Genomic DNA, 25,020 nt, shown 5'->3' with positions numbered 1-25,020 from the left:
ATATAAAAAATAAAACCATAAAAAATTACAGTTTGCATTAATCCATATGTGTGTCAGCTGGTTACCTGTTAAGTTTTATAGTATTTATCACAAAATAACTCAAGGATATTCTAAAAAATACATCTTTAATTGTGATTAACAAAACTTATTTAAAAAAAGTAAAGAATACTTTTACAGAAATAGTAGCTGAAAAAACTTTAAAACCTAAAATATGACAAAAATTACTGGTGGAATATAGAAATCACGTTGCTTTGAACATTAAATTCTTCATCTTCTACTTGGAAAATATTGCAGTAATTCTTTCAGTTTTTGTTTGTATAAACTTCTCAATTATTTAGAGTGTATTAGAAATATCTCCTCTTGAATCCATACTAGATTAATAAAGTGGCATTGCAAAATACAAACCAAAAGCTACAATAATGACTGATAGCTTGCTACCAATTTACAGTGACATGCAATATTTTATGTTACAATTTAAACAGGTAAAACTTAACAGCAATTAGCAACTTGAAACTATGTTAGATCAGAGGTAGCCTACAAGTAAAACTAGTATAAATGGTGCAAAATTGCTGACAAATTTTGATCTTAAATTTTATTATTTTAAAATCAATTTTCATTGATTAAATGAGTGTCTTATATAAATATATACATTTTTTCAGGTATATGTGCAGAAAAATGTGAAAATGGAGGAAAATGTATACAGAAGGACACATGTGAATGTCCTAAAGGATACTATGGACTTCGTTGTGAATTCTGTAAGAATTATTTAAATAAAATCTTTATAAATGTGTTGCATATCATAATTATAAATATGTATAATGTAGCACAGGAAATTGAATATTTATTAAGCAAATTGCAATATTTTAAAGGAAAGAATCTTGTTAATTTAGAATACAGTACACATATAAGTAAATATATACAATGATAATTTTCTTTCTTGTATTTTCCAGCTGTTCAAAAATCTGAGCTTGAAAGCTCACACTTAAAACATCATAAACACAATAAAAAATATACATTTTTTAAAAATATAGATAGATATACTTTGTAATCAATTAAAATATTTTTTCAAAGGTTTTTCAGAATTATCAGCTCCTCCATTAACATAGAATTGTTGGTAGTATTCAGTTAGAACTGAAAGACTTTAGAACATTTCCAGAAATTTGAAAGTGAGCTGTTTATAATATTTAATAACTGTAGTGTTAAATTGTTTCTTTATGCTGTTCAATAAATGTCTGGATATAACAATTAAAAATAGTTCAATACAACAAATAACATCAATAATTTACTTATTGGTTCAGGGACTTTTCAACAAGAAAGCAATTTCTTAGTAAATGTAATCACATTATATTGATAAATCTATATATATATATATATATATAATTTTTATTTTAATTGTCATAGTTTCTAGTATAATAATTTGGTCTCGTACTTCCTGTATCAGATTAACTTTCTTCACAAATGTGAACACTAACTGCTACTTACATTCCACAGCTGTTTAAAACTATATTTTTTAGATTACTTAATGATTAACTTTTTAATTAATGAAAACTTTTTGTCCATTTATGGAAGAAAAGGTTTTGTCATTCTGTTCATATTTTATAGTTTTGTCATTCTGTACATTATTTATTTATACATTTAATTCTAATTTTTATTTTTTAGCAAAGTGCATCATCCCTTGCCTGAATGGAGGTAGATGTAGAGGAATAAATAAATGCAAATGTCCAACGGGTTTCCGCGGAGATCACTGTGAAATAGGTCGTAGGCTACTGAGGAATGGGTGTACAAAAACATGTCACCATGGAACTTGTTACCCAAATAACACTTGTGTCTGTGATGGTGGATGGACAGGTCGTTTATGCCATCAGAGTGAGTTAAAATTTAGTTAAGTAATAAATCAATGAAATTAATTTTTATAAAATGTATATTAAATTTATAGAATATGATCCACATACTTGAAATTGCAAGAACACTTAAAATTGACAGTACGACAAATAAGTAAACATTCCTCAACTAACATGGCGGTAGATAAGTTTAAATAAAATTTGAAGGAAAAATTAAAATAATTTGATTTGTAGTTAATTTTTTTATTTACTTATGTAGAAATAACCACACAATTGTAATTATTTCAAATATTTTTACACTGAATGTCTGGGTGGTTTTGTAGATTTATTTTTTAATAAATAATTATTCAAAGCAAACATAACCTGCAAAAATCAAATATAATGTGCATTTTTTTAAAGTTAGCAGCACTTCGTAGCTTTCTCACAAGTTCAACTTAGCTATCAGAATATCATAACACTTTTTTTTTAAATAGCCGTGTAAACTTTGCCAATGTTGATAAGAATTACAATCATAACCAAGATGAACGCAATGATTACTATCACATACAAATTAACATACCGAATCAGTTCTGCCAACGTGATCAAACAGACTATAAAAATGATTGATCAAGTTTGAATAACTAATGTAATTTATAAAGAACAGGCATTCCTACACAGAGTATGATTGAGAATGTAAGTCTAGTATGTATTTTATAATTCTTTAATAAAGCTAAACATACAGGAAATGAAGGACCTCCTTAAAAAAGGTAATTATTCCAACTATATGAGAGATATGTTCCCAAAATAACTGAACTTTTTTTTTCTGGTGCTTATAGAGATATTTTGTGCTTGCGGTTGACATCACTTCATAGCACAGAAACTAACGAAGTTCCACACCATTAGCATGTGTCTCCGACGGATATTTTTTGCGCAATAATCGCCCTAACCAAATGTTGTTTGCCGCTTTCGATTGGAATTTTAGCGATTAGTGACTTAGACGAATAAAATTTCACAGTAATTTTTACAAAACATGAAGTGATTTTTAAAACACTAAGCTGCACACAATCTGTTAGTGGCTTAAGCGTTTTAAAGTGATAGTGAATTTACAGAAGACGTTGCTCAACCAGGAAAGCCAACGGCCAAGTCCCAAATTGCCCAGGTGAACGGTCGGATGATTCAATTTGACTCAAACCGACGTGTGACAGTTCGGGAAGTATCAGAAGAGGCCGAGATTCCGATGGGTTCATGTAAAGAAATTAGATTTGCATCGTGTTATCACCAACTTCGTTCAAATTTGAAACAAGAGTAGAAAAACAATCGTGTGGGAATCCGTCAGAAACTTTTGAAACTGGCAATTGATGAAAAAGGCACGCAAGAGTTGTTCAAATACAGAGGTGATATTGACAGCCTTTTTTGACATCAAAGGCGTTATTTACTATAGGTTTCTACCTGCAGGGCCGACAGTCAACCGCCATTAATACCTAGAAGTCATGAGTCTATGAAAATGTGAGAAAGAGACATGAACTTAGGTATGATAACTTCTGGTTTCTTCACAATGGCATTGTGCTCAGTGTCATCTCCCATTCTCTGTAGTCATCTAACCTGGTCCCTGACGAAGTCTCTATTTCTAAAGTAAAGTTGCAGTTAAAAGACCTGAGATTTGGGTAAATAGAATCAGCACAGACAATTTGCATAACACTCTGAAAGCTCATTCAGAAAGTATTTTTCAGCTTCTCGAAGTTGAAGGAGTATTGGGGAAAGCGTGTACTTCGAAAATTAATCGTATAATGAAGTAAATATTCAATAAAACAATATTACAAAAGTATATTTACTTTTTGATGATTCCATTTTTGGATATACTTGTAGGTTATGTTAATTTTGATGTTTTGTAATTAGGTGCTGAGGATCTCTGATTTATATTTAACACTAGCTGACCCGGCAATGATTCGCCATTGCTAGATTTGAGTATATATACAGATTAAATGTACGTAAATAAAAGTTTGATAAAACATTAAAAAACTGAACATTACGGAACTTCACAAAATTTAACCTTTCCCTTTTCTCCCTATTTCCCTTTTTAATTTTTTCGCAAACATATTTGTTTTCACGTAACTAATATAGTCTGAATATGAGCTAAATCGGACCATAAATAAAATTTTTCGAAATATCTCGACCCCAGCGCGTCCAAACTAATTCAGAAACCTTCGCGGGCGTGCGCACAACTCACCAAAAGTTTCATCGCAATCAAATGAATAGTACAGGAACGCATACGGGACAAACAACTTCATTTTGATAAATATATAAGATTAGAGATTTGATAATATAAGATATATATTGATATATATATATATATGTGTGTGTGTATATATATTAAATATATACACTGACACTGTACAACTGAGACTATACAAGATTACACTCATACATATCATTCTCTGAAGTATTATCTGAAAAGTAATTACCAGAAGCTAAACAGGAAAAGAAAAAAAAGAAAGAAGGGTAATAGAAGCTGATATAATTTTTTAAAAACGCTAATTAGATGAAATTCACAACTAATAATAATTAATTCATAACTAGAAAAGTTATTGGGAAATATCACCAGTGACATATCACAATAATGATCTTCATTACACTAAAGATTTTACAAAAGTAATATTTTTTATTAATTATTAAACAACAGATAAAGAAAAAATAAATACAAAAAATTATCAAAAATGAAAAATCCCATTATAATCAATAATCTTTTTTTTGTATTATAAGTAAAATTAGTAAATACTTCTTAATGTCTAAAACTAAATAAAGTATTATTTTAAAACTTTGGTGTAAATATTTTTATATTTGTAAGTGATAAAAAAATGAATCTTATGTTTGTGTATATCATAGAATGATATTACAAGAATATAGTTAAAGTTTTAGCTTGACACCAAACTGAATGAGCAATTAACAGTGGAGGTAATTAAAGTGGGTACTAAGAAGTATGTAAGGTTTTGAAATACCTTTCACATACTTGTGGACTTTATTAAAATTTTATAAAAATAATTATTTTATTCAAATTTACATTAAGGATTAATAAGAGGATTTATAAGAATTGTATTTAATATTGTAGTTCTGGCTGTTAAAGCTAGTGCATGGAGAAGTGGTAGTATGTATGTGCAATTTCCAAGAGGAGGAGAAGGAGGAGGATTATTTACTTCATAGAAAAATGCGTTACTTTAGGGAAAATCAGATTGAAATGTTTAATAAAATTTTATTTTAAACAATAAAAATGCTGAGTTGGATAGATTTGGTTATTTTATATGGGAATCAATATCATGTAGTAATGAATGTATAAATCAATTAGCCTAATGTTACATTAATTTGATTATTATATAATCATTTTCTTTTGCCACCCTGGCAGATAACCGAAGTTGGTCATATCTTGGTATGGTGGAAATGATTATTTGTAAATTATATGTAAATAATCATTTGAATAAATTGTTTATACATAATTTGTAAATAAAATAAATCTATTATGCTGTTCTTCTTAGTGAAGTAGTAGCATCTCTGGCTTTCACCCAGAAGGTTCTGGGTTCAAATCTGGGTCAGACTTGGGATTCTTTATAGACAAAATTCATCTGTCATAAAGTAACTGTAATTTGGTGTAAGCTTGCTTGTTGCTTTGAAAATAAATAAATAATTATTTCCCATAGCTGAAAAAAACTCTCAATACTTAATAAAAATTTATCATTTCTTAAATTTAGTAATAACATTTTTTTACAGATCACGTGTTTGTTTCACTTTTCAGGGATTCCAAAATTGAAAAATGATTCTTCTCAGATTTTATTAGCAGGAGATTCAGAATCATTAGAAGATCTTTCAGAACAATATTTGTGATAATGTAGAAGTAGAGAAACCACTTATCTAAGCTTATAGTATGTATATAAAACTAATAAAACATACTATTATATTTAAATGAAAAATAAATTTACATTAACCATTAATACTAAAAGAAACTGCTCAGACAATGAAATGTAACTGTTTCATGTAGTGTTAACTGTAATTTATAAATATTTCCAGTCACATTATTAAATAATCTTCACTAAAATAATTAAAAGTTTCAATGAATCTCAAAAAATGATGTTATAAAAACAGTTTTATATTGTTTATATGTATTACATTACATTGTTTAAAAAAATATTAAGTATTGAAAGTGAAGAAAAGTTAATAAAAATTATTCCAGGATTACATTACTACTTAATATTTTTTTGTAATCTTTGAAAATAAAAAAAATATTTTTATGCGGATCATAATGATCATTTCTATTAACAGAAATATATATATATTTTTTGCAAACCTAAAAGGTTATATTTTTAACTTGATGAGAAATTTCATTACATCAAAACATTTTGCTAATTGTGTGGACTTTCATATCAGACTGGTACTATTAATATTATGACTTTTTCTTTTCTCAAAAGACATTTACTTAAAATTTGTTAAAATGCATATTAAATGTGAAGATCATCCTAATGAAAAAAGAAAGCATTTTGAGCCATAATCTTTTATGTAATTTTACTGTAAATTATAATGGAAATAAAAATCACTGAATATTCTATTATTTATTGTTCTATAATTCCTCTAATTCTACTTACCATGTTGCCAGCTTGCACAATGTAATTATCATGTAAATTTTTTATTTAAGACTATCAAACAAACTGCTTGTATTTTAAATCACTTACAATGTAGATATAAAATCATATCCATATTAAAGTATTTTAGAAATAATTACATTATTAGATCAAATACCTTCCAATCAAGACTGTTAAATTCCTTTATTAAGGCTGCAAAATTATTTATTATGCAGAGGCCAATTCACTAGAACAGATCATGTTGGGAGAAAAAGAGCTTTGGCTAGTCTATACAACTGTAATCTAGTTATGTAGCTATACATAATTAAAATAAGATACTCTAAATGAGCTATTTCAGAAAGATATTGTACAGTCAGTGCTGTAGTTAGGAAAATAATAGTACTCATACGTATTCTTTGCATAATGTTACTTTAATTCCTTTGTAAATAGTCAAATGCTCACTATATATGTTACTTCAGAGAATAAAAATAAGAATTTAATTTTTTTTAATCTTTTTTAATTATGAAAAAAATATATATCATTCAAATTCCCTAAAAAGGAAGGTAATTGATAAGATAACTATAAAATACAGTAAAATCAATTTTTTCATTGATATTTTAATTTTTATTGTTCAAGAAGCTACTCAGATTTTGTACAGAGTATTTCTAAATTAGTTATATGAAAAAGTAGATAACTTAAAGAAATATTTGATACAATGCTGAATACAGTATATCTTCAAGTTTCATTAACAAATTTTCAATATGGTTACCTTTAGTAACATGGCAGATGTCCCATCTGCAATCAATTTCCTGCAAATCCTGTGAAGCATGTCTTGATCTATGGTGGCAATTGTTTGTGTTATCTGGTACCACAGCTCATCAACATTTCCTGGAAGCAGAGGAACAAACATTCTGCTTTTAACATAACCCCATACAGAGAAGTCCATTGGCGTTAAATCAGGTAATTGTGATGGCCAGGCAATTGTTACACTATGTCTAATCCAAGTTAGCACTTTGCTATTGAGATATGCGACAACTGTATGATAATAATGTGTTGGTCCACTATCTTGCTGGAAAATGAATTTGTGGTCATATCCTGTTGTAACTGTGGCATCACATAATGTTCAAGCATGTCCATATACAATATGCCAGTTATAGTTGACTCAAGAAAAAAAAAATTTTAATGTTTTTTTTTTACAAAAAATATTTACATTAGGTGAGCCCCATACATGTTTGATTGTATGATGTGGAATCTGCTCACCCCATATCCAAACATTATATCGATTCACTTTACTGCTAGTATGTAAGGTTGTTTCATTACTGAACACAATTTTATTAAGAAATTTTCTTCTGTCTCAATTTTATTTAACACAAACTCAATTGGTTTTTCTTTATTACCTTTACTCAAAAGTTGAATCAGTTGTAATTTGTAGGTTTAAATGACAGTCGATTAAGCAATACTCTCCAAACTGTAACCCTTCTTTCTTTTTTTTCTGTGTAGCCTATGGAACCACCATAAGGTATTACTTCAGAGGATCAATGAGGATGATATGTACGAATATAAATGAAGCGTAGTCTTGTACAGACAGTCTCAGGTCAACCATTCCTGAGATGTATGTTTAATTGAAACCCAACCACCAAAGTTGATTTACCTCAGCTACAAATGAAAGTCCACCACACTTGTTCAATTGCTGCTTCAGAAACTGAAGGTCTACCCTGACCTGGTGTCTTATGTGTTATACAACCTGTTTCAATGAAATGATTGTACCATGCAATAACAGACTGTCTTTGAGGTGGTTGCTTGCATTATTTAGTCATGAATTGTCATAAACAACACTAAGCACACTCTGCACCAGTATATGATTCCATGATGGCTGATGGAATTTTTCATTTGTGTGTGTCACCTAGTTAGAATGTCAGAAACTAATGGTGTTAGCCAGGAATGAAACCTGAAGATATACTGCATACAGTGATGTATCAAACAATTCTGTAAAATATTTGCTTTTTTCATTATCAAAGGTTACTTTTATATAACTAATTTAGAAATATCCTGTACTTTACAGTCTAACAAATTAAAACATTTTCTTTAAAATAAGTCTTTCTATTCCCTTAATTAATAATAAAAATTATATTATCTAGAAATAAAATATAAATTATAAATAAGAATACAAAATGTAATAATTAATTAATTAATAGCGAAATGAGAAAAATAATCTCTGTAAACTACCTGTATGGTATAAAATAACATAATTTCTAACTAAGGTAGATGGCAGGTATGTTTAAGTACACATTATTACTGTATGTTTTGCATATGTATATATATATAGTTTTTTTTTTGCGAAATTATGCATTAAAAAAAATTATTTCAATCATGACTGAGGATGTGGGATCCACAAAAGTACTTTAATGAAAAATTAAGATGTCTATCTCAATATTATGTACTAGGTAGTTTACTTAATAGAATTTCAATATATATATATATATATAGGCATTTTAATTCTGTATGCAATTTTTATCTGTGATATTTGTATTGCTCACTTATTACTGCATCAACATAGTAACTAATATATTATAAAATAAAGAATAAAATGCTATAAAACTGAACGCTTTGAGAGATTAATATTATATTTCTAATAAAGCTTCAGCATTTATGTCATCAATGAAAAAATGTAAATTATTTTCCACATAACAATTTTATGCTTATCACTTTTATTTAAAGTAGAAATTTTTTTTGATGATTAATTCATTATGTAAGAATGAAACTTGTGCATGGAAACATGAAATGGAAATTTTATAGTGCATACCATACTTGACAAGTTTCAAAGAATGAGATGTTACAACTTCACCATGTAGGTGGTATTTATTTTACAGTAAATTAACTTTCAGAGATTAGTTTAATATTGACAAATTAGCTTTCATATTGCATTAATAACTGATTTTCCATCAAAATGCAAGTACATAATCATCACTGTTACATAAGAAATCATGACCTGCATTGTCAATAATGAAAATTTTTTGTGACACTACTAATATAATCTCAACTCAGAACTAAAAGAACCTTCATTTTGATAAAGAAACCATACTTAGAATTTTCATCAAATTTTACACTAAATATTTAATTAACATACTAATGATAATATTTAATTGCTCCTTAATTGACACACATACTACACTTGGTATAAGTAAGCAATCAATCAGGCAAAACAAATTCGAGGACAAAAAGTTAGATTTTCATAAATTAATAAATAAAACTAATATCGATGTTTTCAAAGTTCCAAAACTAGTCTGTTATTTAGCTAACAGTCTGGGAGTTAAAAGAATGCAAGTAGTATGAGATTAAATACATTTAGTGTATTTAAACATTTCTTGCATAGTTAATTGAAAGGTACATGTTATCAATGTGATATAGTGTCATTAATTGATACTATAATTAATGAGAGACCCCAATTACATGATATGCTAATGCAAGACCTCAGCAACATATGAATTAAAATTCATGTAAAAGTTAATTTTGGATGTTTGGAACAGGGTGGGAGTCTTGCAATGCATTAAATCAGTACAAGCTTATCTTAGATAAAATTGTTTGAGAGGAGGCAATATTAGAAACTAGTTGCTTTAATTTAAGGATGGAAAGTTTGAATGTGTAAGCAGTCCACTACTACAACTTCCAATGGATCATAAGTAGAAAAAAAATTGAGACTGAGGACAATTCTAATTTTGAAATTGTAAAAAACTTATTTATAAATAAAATATAACTGCAATATAAAATTAAAAATGTTATTTTGAAAAAAGTACAATGAATGATTGTGTTTGTTTAAAAGTATTTCTTTTGTAATTCAATATGTACTCAGTTGTTAGATAGTGTTATTATTGTATCTGTTTATTTTTAACTGCATTCTGTGTGATTATTTATAAAGAAAAATTACAGTTTTTTCAAGTAATGATTTACAACATACAATTTATAAAAAATATTTTTTAAAGGAAAAATACTTTTCATTTAAGTAAATCACTTCTTATTCTTATAACCATTTATTCATAATAAGTAAAGTTACTAAATTTCAATAAGAATAAAAAAATTTCTTGTGAAAATTTAAAGGTAACATAATTCAAGAAAGTTAAAGGGAAACTTTTCCAGTGCAACAAAAAGATGTTGAGTGAATATGTTTATTGCGATAAAGGCTGTGATTGAATATAACCTACTTTGTAAAGGTTAATTATTAATTATTTATAATCTTAAATAAAATATATCTTTGGTAATATAAAAAAAAAACCTTATTTTTACATTGTACTGTAATATAATATATAGTAATTATAATTACTCAAACATGTACAAAATGAATTTTGAAGCATAGTGCATGGAATGTATAGTCTGCCATATGTTATAGTTTTTTAACAACAAAACTATGCCAGAAATCTGTTCCTATAAATAACAGATTTCCTTAACATGTGAATCCATTTACGCATGGTATTTTACCTGGTGAGAGAAGCATGCAGGTAGTTAGGTGGATTTCCTCCACTCGGCATATTACACAGTTTCTCTTTGAACAAAGTACTGTTTGAGATAGATTGGTCAGATTTGGTTTGATTAATTCAGGCTTGTGGAGTGTAGGGCCATTGATCATGTCCATCATGTCTTATATGTCTGCTCCAGGTATGAAGCTGAATGTACAAATGCAGCTAGAGAGCTTGTGAGGATCAGTTGTGGTTTTGATCTGCAAGTTAATTGGAAAACCGAAGGGAATGGAACATAATTGTTGCTTCCTTAGATTCTTAGCCTTGTGGAGGATGGCTGAGGGGGTCTGATGCCGTTATAGATGTATAGATAGAATAGCAACCTGGTGGCTAGGGGCCTGCCTGGGTGCTTAGTTCACTTCACCACGATAGGTGTTTTGGCATCAAGCCTCACTTAGCTAAGATATTAGCTGTTAGGATGAGAATGGATATGTGAAGAACTCTGTGATGGAGCTGTGGTGTGAGAGGATGTAGATACTGACCTCATTTCCAAAAGCGGACCAGAGCAAAAAGAGATAGAGTATATTTTCATTAGAGGCTTATTAAATCTGTGAATCTGTTTCTTGATTTTTAAATAAATGAAGAGGATTTTGAGTAAATTGAATTGTAGGACAAAATTGTTGTTGTTACAAACAACACTTGTGTTGTTGGTGTGAGGATATTATTTTTGGTGTTCAAGTAATATGAATCCATTTACGTATGTGCTTTCAAAATAATGGCTTCTCTCATATAAAGTTCAGCTTTGTGTATAATGTTGGAAGGTGCTGTTTGCGTAAACAGCATCTCAATGAATACAATTAGGATGGGAAAAAGTTAGAGAAATGCAAACTGCAGATGGTATTTCAGCTTGGATTGGCATTCCAAGAAGACACGTATCACAATCAATAAGAGAGGAGCTATTTTTTCATGCACCACCTGCATAATCTCACGACTTAATTGTTGTCTTGTAATATTTTTTTTAAATACTCATAATTTAAAATTCTGTTACACAATTTCAATATACTTTTAAAAAGATTGAAATTCAAAAAGCTTTCAGGATTTTAGAATTTTTATATTGTTCTCATAACATATTTTACAATATCTTAGAGTTTAAGGGGTTTTTTGAGTAATATTACTATCAAAATATCAAGAAAATATACAAATATCTATTTTATGGAAAAACCTTTTAGACACAGTTCAAAGAACTACCCAGATAAAGATTACCTTGCAGTGTTAATAAAAACTGCTAAATTCAATACAGTCAATGGCCACAAAACAAAAAATCCACCTACAATACCCATTTCATTACCAGTTACAGACTGAACTGAAAAGAATACAAGATGGAGTTCAGAAATTTTAACAACATAAACACTATTAAATTTTACATTGGAAATGCTATGCACTCATAAATCATGTAAGTTTTTCACAAAGCATATTAGTCAAAGAGTTAATGCTTTCGCTTTGAAGAATTTCAAAGAAACTTTAAACTTATTAACATTATTAATATTTATTACATCAACATATATTCCCATCTGAAATTTATATCATCTCTTGAGGATCCCTCAAAAAGTCATAATGAATAAGTAATAAAAATAAGCTGTAATATCATGTTTGGCAGCCATAAACAGAAATCATGTAGACCAGTAACCGATAAATTAGAAAATGCAATTAATTATATATTTGTGCAAGTGGTACTTTTGCTAAAAATAAAAATAGTCATTCACTCCAAAAAAAAAAAAAAACTATTCCCAACTCTAATAAACTAGATAAAACAAATATTTTTGTGTACCTCAGCACAATGATTTTGTAGTACAAGAAAAGGCCTTATTAAATTTGATACCATTTTTAATAAATTACCAGCTCATTTGAAAAGATTTTCCATCAATTTATTTTAAATAAAATTGAAAAATGTTATTTTAGAAAAACAAAGTTACTTGTAGATCAAATTTAAAAAATAATAATTTTAGAGGTTTTTTAATTAATGAGAAACCCCGAATTTTATGTATCTAAATTTCACATCCACAATAATTGCTTTAAACATGTGTATATGCTTAAATAAGTCAAATTAATGACTTTTTAATTATTTTTTTTTTTGCATCCATCTATTTTATTTGTACATTATTTTCACATATTTAATTTACTTTGTTATTACTTCATGAATTTATCATTCTAATTATTAATGTGGACCTTAACCAGTTCTACTTTTTATTTTATAACACGAGGAACAAAAAATAATTTTATTTTCTCAGGAAGAAAAATATGAGATTCTGATAGTACTGATAGTATTTTTTCTCCTGAATTCAAATATGATATCGGTTTTCCCCCACACAAAGTTTCCGAGAGACTGGCATTTATAATGTCAAACTTTTTAATACTTTCTGCATTTTTATCTACTCAATATTCAAACATTTGACTCACCTAGAAAGTGAGAAATGACGATTTTCTGCTATATTTTACTTGTGGAACATCTCTCTTTATGGTCCAACAACAATTGGGCAGCATATTAGGATTCCATTTGTCTTGATACCTCTTTTCCATAGCTGAAATCTCCTGATGAAAGTGTTCCCCGTGCTCATCGCTCACTGCACCAAGATTTTCCGGGAAGAAATCTAGGTGCGAGTGCAGGAAGTGTACTTTTAAGGACATATTACAACCAAAATTTTTATAAGATGCTATAAGATCGTTGACAAAATACGGTAATTTTCCCCCTTTTGATTTCCCAAAAAAACTCTTAAGTAATATTTTTGAATTCTTGCCTAGCTGCTTTCTCCAATGGATTCAATAGTTCCTCAAACTTTTCATCATGCATTAGTGATCGTATTTGTGGATCCACAAATATTTCTTCTTTAATTTTTGCATCACTAATTTTAGGAAACTTCTGTTTTAAGTACATGAAATCAGGAGTATTGTCCATGACAAAATTCTTCATTAATTCTAGTTTGATATGTAACAGAGGTAGATACACATTTTTAAGATTAAACAATGAGTCATGTTACACATTTTCTGTTCAGGAATAAGTGATTCACATTTAGGCCATTCTTTTCTAATGGAATGGTTTTTTCGGTACCTACTATTCCATTCACACAAAAAACAACAAGTGCAATTACCTTAAATTACCACAAATATTCCATTCATACACTGCATATTGCAGCTTTTCCAATATAAATTTAAAGTTTTCATATGTTTCTTTCATACTAGCAGAGTGAGCCACAGGTACTGATGGGAATCAGTACCATCATTACCATCATGATGGGAATCAGTATTGCCATTACGCAGAAACACAGCTTTTAAACTAACTTTAGAGGAATCAATGAACGAGCACCATTCTGGTGGGTTATGTTCATTACAAAGTGCCTCCATAAGAGAAGAAATGTCATTACAAAACACTAAGCCATTTTCTTAAGAAAAATAGTTTTTAAATTCAGAATGATGATTATGAGTACATATCTTTATATTCTTTTGAAGAAGAATCCATCCTTTTAGCTGGGAAGCAGTATTTCAGACCATTTTTTGGATAGCTTTAAATCTTCTAAGAGATCATTAAGATTTTCTTGAGTCAGTAAATGAGACTCAGATGAACTGCAATGTTAAAAAGTTGTATCACCAGAATTTGTTTCTTTTTCTTTCTTACTTCCATCAGACTCTGAACTCTCTTCATCTAATATCACATGTTCTGGAGGCTTTGGTATGGGCAATTCTTTGCAGAATGGAATGGTCTCATTGCAGATTGCAAGTTAGGGTACACCACTGCATGTTTTGATTTTGATGTAATCCCTTTAATGTTTATTAAGCAGAAATAACAGTCAGAAGAGTGGTCTTTGGGTTCCCTCCAAATCATAGGGATAGCAAATGACATGTGGCGTGTGCCATTTTTCCATGCAGTGAGAAGCCTAGAACACGATAATCAACAGATATGTGGGGCCCAGTCCTTGTTTGGTCCCCAACTTTGCACCTAAAATAAAGTTCATAACACTTTTTTTACTAATGGAGTAAGGTCTTGCCCTTGTGACTTAGCGTCAATTCACCATATAGATAACAAAAATTGTTAGGATGATTTAAACAAACTCTAGGAATTTTGTAACTAACAAATAATTAAAAGAAATAAAGTGGTAAATATGTAATACACAATAATTCAGACACACAAAGCACTCACAATGACGTGTTTACTGGTTCACTACTATCTCACAACTGGCACCGTTCTGATGAATGTGTGCTACACTAGATCATATTTATACATGTCTGAACCTGCACAACAGTAGCAATGCTACCCTTTGAGTTAGCTCATTTGGTTCCATTATATTTACAGTGCTCTACGAGCTTTTACTTGACAATGGACAAATGGACGAAAAAATATATTAAATTATCTAAAAAAATTAAAATAAATAAATGGAGGGTGATGGAGAAATTCCAAATAAATATTTGAAAACAGTTGAAAAAACTGCATTAAGTGCATCTATTGGTACTCATGAGACAAAAATCATGTTGACCAGTGTAATCAATTACCTTTATGATGCTATTCTGATGAAGATTTTACCCACAGTTTTTACCACTTGATTCATGCAATTGAATACTGAGGTTGTACCTTCTTTTTTTATCTAAGCACTCCATGGATAAAAATCCCATTCTCCATGGTGGGTAGCATAACTATCCAATCCTGACATAATTTATTGAATGGATTATTTAGTGCTGATCAAAGTAAAATATTCATTTATTTAATATTCTGGAAGTATGTGAAATTAAAAAATCTGATGTGGACACCATCTGACTTCCTTGAACGTCTATTAAATTATACATACACATTTTTTGCTGCACTCCATTTAAAATTAGTTCATTTGAAGTGAGATACAATCCTCTAATTTTTTAATAAAGTGGACAGTTACATAATTACTGAAATATTAGTTTTTATTAACATCAAATATTTATACAATTATTAATTCAACAATCTTACATGAAATATTAGGATAGAATAAAAGTCCCTTTATTACTCGTATTATTAGATCAGTATTATTCGTATCTTCGTGAGTTGCTGATTAACAAATGTTTCAGATTTCTGGTGTGTCATATAAATAAAAGTTAATAATAATTAAACTATTCCGTTTAGTGAACTCCTGTATACTGGTTACAAGTGTTAATTTTGACCTTACAGGGTAAAATATTCAGATTTTATAATTGGATTATTTGGTGAATATCAAAAATGAAAAACAAACAATCATACAGGAAAAAGAAAAATAACATGAAGCAATATATCTAAAAAAACGACAAGAATATGAAGAAAATGTTAAGAACAAGAAGAATAAAAAAATTAAGGGAAGATGATAAATATAAAGAGGAAGAAAATGTTAAAACCAAAGAAAGAATAAAAAGATTAAGAGAGGATGATGACTATAAAGACAAATAAAATTTGAAAACTAGAGAACATATACACAAATTAAGATCAGAAGAGTTATATCAAACCAAAGAGCAATTAAATAAATGACTGGCAACAACAAACAAATAAATGAAATGATGATAAACTCCAACTTAGGGAGAATATTGTCTGAAAATAACAGAGGAGTAATGAACTAAAAGATAAGAACTTTCTGCAATTTATTAAAGATCAGGCATGTATGCCTCAGTATATATATATGCTGTTCTTATGAGGGTCTACTTTTCATTCACTCTGTAATTAACTTTATAGATAAAATTTAACAGAAATTCCAGAATAATTAAGTAAAATTAAATGGATATTAAACTAGAAAATCCAAAAATAATAAGATTCTAAATTATAATTTTCAATTAATATTAGATAATGTTTTGTGTCGCCAAATCTGTTACATATACTCATATGTAATAATGCCTATTAAATTACATATACACATATACACATTTTTAAAAGTGCATAAAATTATATTTCACTAATAACTTCTGATTTTTTTCATATTTTTTTTTTGTTATTATTGAATTTATTATTTATTGTAATTTTTTTTTAAATCAAGGGTTAATAATTATTAATAAATAAATATATTTAAATTTAAAAAGAAATTAAAAAAAGAAAGGAGATAAAGATTTGAACTGATGTGCCTTCCCTTGTAAGATCAAAATATTTCATCAATTAAAATTTTATTTGGCTATAACTCTGGAACCAATAAAATAAGTACTACTTATGAAATATCTTTGAAAAGCTCACAATCAGGGGTTATTGCTGCAGTTAAGAAAAAGTCAAAAATCTACATTTTGGGGGATTTTGGGCTTTTTTGGACACTTTTGTTTCAGTTGATTACAATCAAATGGGGAGGTGCACAACTAGATGTTACAACAGTCCTAAATCCAAAATTTCAACATCTAATTGGTTTTTCGGCTAATTGTTTTTGAGTTATGAGAGATGTGTGTGTACAGATGTCATCCCAAAACTAGTCAAACTGGATTCAGGGATGGTCAAAATGGATATTTCCATTGAAAACTGAAATTTTTCACAATCACAATACTTCCTTTACTTTGTACAAGGAAGTAAAAAGGTAGATATATTATTAAAATATACTAATGAAAAAACAAATCACACATCGAATTGAAAATGTAATAAAGAACTTTCCTAACTGTATCATGACTACTGGAATAATAGCATCACCCTCAACATGACTGATGAAAGAGCAGTGCAATGTACAGAAAAGATCTTCTAGAAGTGTATTGTGTTACAGATCACAAGACAAAAATGTAATCTAAACTTTCACAGGCTAGATTTATAAAACTTTTCACTTTCTAAATATATCTATGGAATTGTATGGTAGTTCTGAAACAATCATTGTTCCTTTTAGAACAACATTTGCAATTTAAGAAATTGAGTCATTTAAATATAATAAATGTATATAAACACAAATAATGTATAATTAGATCCAGAATCAATACACTGGATTAATATGAAATAAAAAATAAAGAAATTTCCAAAAAAATAATTTACCTTTACAACACAATATTCATACACAGAGCTAGTGAATATCATTACTAACAGAGAAATAAATTTATCTTTTGTACCTCAGCCCATCACCATAGTTATAACAAAGACTGGGGCAGATTTTTAATACAGTCCTTTTTATTATGAAACATTATAAATAGATATACAGCTACAATTTAGAAGGAAAAAATGAACATAAATGATATAATAAAAATTTGGTAACAAATAACTGAAAAAAATAACAGCTTCAACTTAGCAGGAGAAATGAACATAAAGAATGTCATAGAAATTCAAATTATATAACAGTCTCATTAACCAGAGTTTACACAAGTTGGACCTCATTTTTACTGATTAGCCTCTGGAACCACTGCAAGTCATAACTTCAGAGGATGAATGAGGATTTGTATGAATGTAAATGAAGTGTAGTTTTGTACAATCTCAGGTCGACCATTCGTGAAATATGTGATTAATTGAAACCCAACCACCAAAGAACACCGGTATTCATGATCTAGTATTCAAATCCATATAAAAGTAACTGCCTTTACTAGGATTTGAACCTTAGAACTCTCAACTTCAAAATCACCTGACTTGTGATGACGAGTTCTTAACTAGACCAACCCAGTGGGTTACACAAGTTGGACCTTAGTTACATAAGAACTAAGTTCCAGAAGCTGGCCTTTGGCAGTTAAGCTTGTTTGATGTATTCAAAAGTCAATAATCTTGGCGTATGTTGTGTTCACCATGCTGATTGTAAATATACAAAAAAAGGCGTTGATAGTTAGGTTTTGGTCAAGGTTAAGTCTAAAGTTAAGGTTAGATTAGGTAACTAACCATTCTGTATATTGAACTTCAATAATATCAAAATCCACTGCTCATTTTGCTTGCTAACCTCATCTAATTAACTTTGAAAATGAAATTGGCTTACTTAAAATGTAAACACAAGCAAAATTAAAAACATAAATAAACATACAGTGACACAAATTTAAAACATTACCCTGGCTGCTATGGGAAAATGTAATTTTTTGATTATTCATTTAAATCTTGAAAAGTCAAACTCCACAACAACAACACTGTTTTGTATATTTACAATCAGCACAGTGAACACAACATATGTCAAGATTATTGAATACGTCATCTTCCTATATAATTAACATTTTTATTATGAAACACAACACACACACACACACAACATATATATATATATATATACAGCTATATATACGTATATACGTTATATACGTATGTATATATATATACAGCTTCAAATTAGCAGGAAAAATAAATGTAAAGAATATAATAAAAATTCAATTTAGATTTAAATTGCTGTAACAGTCTCAATAACCAGAATTTACACAAATTGGACCTAATCTCATAAAAAATAAATAAAATATTAATGAAATAGACACTAAATACTGATTCAGCCTTTGGCAGTTAGTTGCAAAAAGTATTCTAGCAACATCAATACCACAAACATGTATTAAATATTAAAGGTGAGTTACACTGCAGTCAGAAATATATTTTTAATTGTGGGTTTTTTGTCCATGCAATGGCCAAGTTCTGAACATCTGCAACAATTTGAAGGGCATTAATTTTATCTGATTAATGTCTCAAGGACATTCAGATTAGAAAGAATTGTTCAGTGATAATATTAAAATAAAATCATTTCATCAGTTGCAACTAGTAGCATCCAATCTATGGAACAAGTAGTTACTTAAGCATTTACATTATCAGTAAAATATGCACAATAATTATTATTAGTCACAGTTTTAAATTATAGTAGTTTTAATTTATGATTGGACTGAAAAAGGGATAATCTTTTTGTATTTTAAAAGTTTGTTTTAATAACTTGTCATACTTGCTTTCATATTGTGAAAGTGCTCACAAATGGAAATGAGAAAAAACCTCATAAAGTACAATATAATCAATGATTTATCCATATCTAGCTGCTATGAATTATTATTTATAAATATGTATATGTATATAAAGAGAAGGAGTGCCAAAGGAAACAACTTGGTGAAAAATACGAAAAACACACCTGAAGGAAAGAATTTAAATAGTTAGGAGAGATTGGTTAGCAATAAAAGAACAGGCGGGGCATTTGAAAAATCCTACTATAATTATTTTGTCTAATCATAGAAGAAAACTATTAAACAAGAATAAAATATGTGGGTAAATGTAGAAACTGGATTGATAAATTGTTGCATTTCTTTTAGGAATCCATTATATGTTCTTGAGAAATTTTTTGATTTCTGGAGGAAAATGTTTTCTCGTCTTGGAGAAGCTGCACAAGGTTTTTGAGGTCATGTGGGGGCTACCTTTGAAGTAGGGTGGCTGTACAATAAGCTTATTGACTGTGTTGAAATCAGGTAAGGCCAAGCCTGCTAATCCCTATACAAGACAGTTTCAACAAGGTATAGCAACAGAGGTGAACATCAATGAACGTGCAGCAAACAAAAAAAAATATGCTAAATCTGATAAACTTTATACCAGAAATTCACATTTCCCATCACACCTGTGGAAAATAAAATTGTGCAATAAAAAGCTAGATCCATTGTTGCACTTCTCCTGCATCTTTACACTGAAACATCAGATTTATATTCAAATCTTTACTTAGATCTGAGCAAGTAATTATATCTCTATTTAATTACTTCTACTTTGTTATGAATGTCAATTCCATACTGGTGTTCAATTAATAGCACGCTTCAAAATTGACTGAATGTTCAGAGTATAAAAAAAACTTATTGTTAAACTAATAAGTCAAGAATTTGAATATGTAAAGAAACAATAATTAACAATTAAAATAAAAAAAAAAAAAAAAAATTAATTCATAATTTTCTAATCACAATTTAAATTCTTTAGTAGAACCTGTAATAAAAAAAACCATTATTGAACAGCTTATTCAACTTCATTCCACAGAAATAAAGTATGTAAATTTTCATAATTTGTAGTAAAAATGAAAAAATTGAGGATGTAATATTGATTAATGCTTGGTTACTTAACAGAAAAGTTAATTTATTTCAGTACGCTACACTACACTTAACAGTAGAATCATAAAAAATTATATATTTTAAAAACAATTCAACAAAAGAATGGTATAATTTTTTACTGATAATTTTCAATTAATAAATATTTTAAACAGTTAAAACTACAGTTTCTGCATTATATTAAAAAATTATCTATTTTGTCAATCTTAAATTTGTTTTTATATTCTATTGTGAATTGTTTTTGTAATTTATAGCTAAAATGTTGTAATTTATAGGTCAATTGCTGTTTATATTATATTTACTTTAACGAACTATCTGTTTTTAAGCTAAAATTCCTTTAATTTCAAATCATTTTAAACCTAAATTAAATAAGAAAATAAAAATATGTATATCTTAATTTCTAATGATCAAGTACTACTTAGGAAATCTGTTACATGGATAAATTAAAAAAATGCGAGTGCTCGTGTATAAAACTAAAACTAAATGATCAAATAATAAATGGAAAATCTGTTACATTTATAATTTTGAAAAGATACAAAGTTTTCTACGTAAACTCAATTTATTTTTTCCTAAAATGTTGACGATAATAATATTTACAAACCACTGATAATTTTGAAAGCAGGTGTGGTTTGATTACAGGTTCAACCACAATCCAATAGGCAGCAGCACTAAACCGATTTCCACCAATCAGATGGCAAGTTGGTTTCTGAATACAATCAAGAACATGAATACTTGTGTCACGAAATTGTTGCTACAAAAATCTTAGCAGGTAAGTGTGATAAAAATGTTTACCTTCTTTCGGGTATATTAAAATCACAGCCAGATAAGAGTATGAGTTAGTGATAACTAGTAAGTATCAAAGTGCCATGTTTGTATCGTCTGCTAAACTAGCTAATGCGCAGACTCGAGCAACATGGCGACATCAAGAGGCAAAGGGCCTGTACCTTTGGTAAGCAAGCAATCGATCGATAATCATGAATGGCGGCATGGTATTATACTAGATGAGTTTATCCAACCTGGTGCTGTACCTGAAGCTTCCCAGAGGCCGATCAGAGTCCAAAGTGCTTCCAGTGAATCTTGTTATTATCCAACAGCTAGCTGAGACATGAATTCCTGTTGAAATGGCCCTCTCTTCACGCAGGTGCGTACGCAGCCGTAGTCTCTTATTTTAACTGGGCCTGCTCAGATCACAGAGAAGAGCCGCGCGATTCCCTGTCGGCTCAATTACGTGCTTTCAATGAATGGCACGATGAGTACGTTTGTTTCTGATAACACCATACTCTTTAACAAACGTTCTCCTGAATGTGGGAATTTGTAATTTATGCTGTTTTTATCCACTTAATTTTAGTGGCTTGGAGACATTTTTCTCCATCTTAAATGCCGAATAAACGAGGGTGTGTACATTCCTGTATATAGGATAAAGTACATGCTTTCATTATTTATAAAATATTATTTTTGTGCGTAGGGGTACTTAAGATTTTATATTATTTTTGGATTATGTATAATTTATATTGAATGGATAAGATTACGATGCACCCCTTCGATCCCATAGTTCCTTGCCAATGGACGTTTCCGATTATTGATTTTGTCTATAATGTACAAACCCTGATTGAAATAACGGTTTTATTTTATGCGTACTATACTCCTATTTTTCATAAATTAACATCAGTAGTTTAGTGAAAATATATGCCAAATAAATAATTTTATGTTAATGCGATTTTTTCCCACAAAATTTTATTTTCATCTGTTATTTTCTCAATTTTGTAATTGTATAAAAATATACATTTATAAGACTTATTACAAGAAAGAAATCTAATTAATTCTATTGTCTTTGTTTGCATGTGTTATATAAATGACGTAGTAATAAATGATATGTTACGTTTTGAAAATGTTAAAAAAAGCCTTGTTAATTCTCCTTTTCCACATATAAAATATCTGGATTCCTGTAATGATAATTTTCTTATGATAATTAATGTGGTATCTACCACATGATACTATCATTTATCATTAAAAGCCTTTTGTGTGATGTGATCAATTTTGTTGAAGAAAGTTAACTAAACTCATCTAGATGAGTTTGTACCAAAGTAGATTGAGAAAGGTTTTCTTCCTTCTACTTTTTTCTTTTGTTTAAAATAAACAAGGTACGGTTATATTTTGACAGTAGGATTTTTATGCACGGTATATTCAGTACTATGCACATAGTACTGTTATGTTATGAGATGAAGTTGACCAGTTAACTTGTTATTTGAATTAGAAGTCATTGATTATCCCTAATTTAATTCATACCATGACTTTTAATGTTTATTTTGTCCTTCATTTTATTAGATAACTTTTATGGTTCATGTGATTTCATAGTTCATAATAAATAATTTTCATTGTAGGTATTTCAATTTACTATTTTATTTGATTCCGTCAAAAATGTATTTTTTATTTTACTATTATGTCATAATAGTAAATTTTATTAAAGCATCTCTGCTACATTTGATGTTGCTGAAATGATTTTTTAGAAAACGAAATGCCAACCCCTTGCAAGGGAACTTGTGATTAACTTATATAGAAGCCAGCTTGCTAAATGCTTTAATTGGTCAGCAGACACAACAGTATGATAAATTTTATAAATCTGATTATGAAAACAAATTAGTTTTTAATACCAAATTATACCAGATTCTAAAAACATATGTTTATAATTGTTTATATATTTCTGTATTAGAATTATTTGTAACTGTTTGCATATAAAATAATAGTTATTAAGGTAATAAAACTATTGACTCATTAAAAAAAGAAAGAAAGAAAAAAATTTTGCTTGTGTAATAATATCTTTTCAATATTGATCCAGTCTTTTCTTCAGTGGTATTGGTGATGATAACATTAACAGTGCCCATTAAAAAAAAAAAGTGTTGTGGACACCAAATGACTTGCTTGTATGCCTTTTGAATTACATATACACAGTTTTTTAAAATGAAAAGTACATAAAATTTTATTTCACTAATAACTATTGATTTTTTTTGTTATTAGTTATTGAATTATTATTTATTGAAACATTTTTTTACAATCAGAGGTTAATAATTATTAATAAATCAGTATATTTAAATAAAAAAAATGTTAGAAAAAAAGAAGGAAATGAAACCTGATTCGAATTGATTTGTTAGATCTAAATTCCTTGTAAGATCCAAGTATTTCATTTATTAAAATTTTATTTGGCTATAACTCTGGAACCAATGAATATAAGTACCACCTGTGATATATCGTTGAAAATCTCCCAATGAGGGCTTGTTACTGCAATTAAGAAAAAGTCCAAATTTTTTGGATTTTGGGCTTTTCTGGATATTTTTGGTCAAGTTGATTACAATCAAAAGGGGAGGTGAACAACTAGATGTTACAACAGTCCTAAATCCAAAATTTCAACATCTTGCAGCTAATCATTCTTGAGTTACTTGAGGTATGTATATACAGACGTCACGCCGGAACTAGTCAAAATGAGTGTTTCTGTTGAAATTTGAAAACCTAAATTTTTCATTGTCACAATACTTCCTTTACTTCGTACAAGTAAATAAAACGAAAGAAACTGCTTATGTATATCAAATAATAAATTCAGGCTATGATGTGTGGGGTAGGGGGGAGTGTATATGTGTAAGCACATGTGCGTGTATGTTTTGTTATGTAGAATTTATTATGTTTGTAAATTTTGTATTTTTCATTAAGTTCATAAATTTTAGATGCAGTGTATGAAATTCGTTTGCTGTGGTTAATCTATTTGTGATTGTGTACAGTTTTTATTAATATATTTTGTGAAAATTTATTAATTTATTTTTATAACAGCTAATGCTTGTATGTGTTTGCAAATTTACTTTCCCTTCTTTCATGTAAGTAGCCTGTGTTATTGTAGTTTCCCATGTGTTAAATCTACTTATAAACTATGAACTATTTATCTTTATTATTTCATCATCCTAAGATAGAAATTTGCAGTATTTTTCTAGGCTTTGGACAAGTGAAAACTCTTACTCATCTTTTAACTTCACCTAAGTATATTTGGGCCTTGTCAAAATTGTAAACACCCTCAATCAAAGGAACACCCTTGAGTGTTAATTACTCCTATCTTTTCTTCAATCTCTATCTTTCTTCCTTTGTTGTATAGAAATAATTTCTGTTAGAATTGTATCACTATTCTCTTTGTAAACATTTGTGATGTCATTT

General features: G+C 28.7%; 3 protein-coding genes across 15 annotated transcripts in view; 2 read left to right on the top strand and 1 right to left on the bottom strand.

Moving 5' to 3' along the window:
• Positions 1 to 6,414, top strand: part of shf (WNT inhibitory factor 1) — a 60,634-nt gene extending 54,220 nt beyond the window's left edge. For both annotated transcript variants that reach the window (XM_075360614.1, XM_075360612.1), the window contains exons 7-9: positions 660 to 755; positions 1,660 to 1,866; positions 5,605 to 6,414. In XM_075360614.1, the coding sequence (XP_075216729.1) occupies positions 660 to 755; positions 1,660 to 1,866; positions 5,605 to 5,693 (392 nt within the window). In that variant the 3' untranslated portion in view covers positions 5,694 to 6,414. The remainder of the gene's footprint in view (positions 1 to 659; positions 756 to 1,659; positions 1,867 to 5,604) is intronic.
• Coq7 (ubiquinone biosynthesis protein COQ7, mitochondrial) overlaps positions 1 to 21,992 on the bottom strand; it is a 36,492-nt gene extending 14,500 nt beyond the window's left edge. The window contains exon 1 of one of the 4 annotated variants that reach the window (XM_075360615.1): positions 21,855 to 21,992. The gene's annotated coding sequence lies outside the window, so the exon portion shown is untranslated. Of the gene's footprint in view, positions 1 to 1,952; positions 2,118 to 2,204; positions 2,416 to 21,854 lie in introns of those variants that run through there. The other 3 variants (XM_075360616.1, XM_075360618.1, XM_075360617.1) reach the window with 3 other exon arrangements.
• ewg (DNA-binding protein Ewg) overlaps positions 21,525 to 25,020 on the top strand; it is a 91,225-nt gene continuing 87,729 nt past the window's right edge. For 8 of the 9 annotated variants that reach the window (XM_075360611.1, XM_075360608.1, XM_075360607.1 and 5 more), the window contains exon 1: positions 21,831 to 21,967. The gene's annotated coding sequence lies outside the window, so the exon portion shown is untranslated. Of the gene's footprint in view, positions 21,596 to 21,830; positions 21,968 to 25,020 lie in introns of those variants that run through there. The other variant, XM_075360604.1, reaches the window with a different exon arrangement.

This window comes from Lycorma delicatula, chromosome 3 (genome assembly GCF_047948215.1).
Source record: "Lycorma delicatula isolate Av1 chromosome 3, ASM4794821v1, whole genome shotgun sequence".
In the NCBI taxonomy this organism is placed as follows: Eukaryota; Metazoa; Arthropoda; class Insecta; order Hemiptera; family Fulgoridae; genus Lycorma; species Lycorma delicatula.
This window is presented reverse-complemented; position numbering and strand designations above follow the sequence as displayed.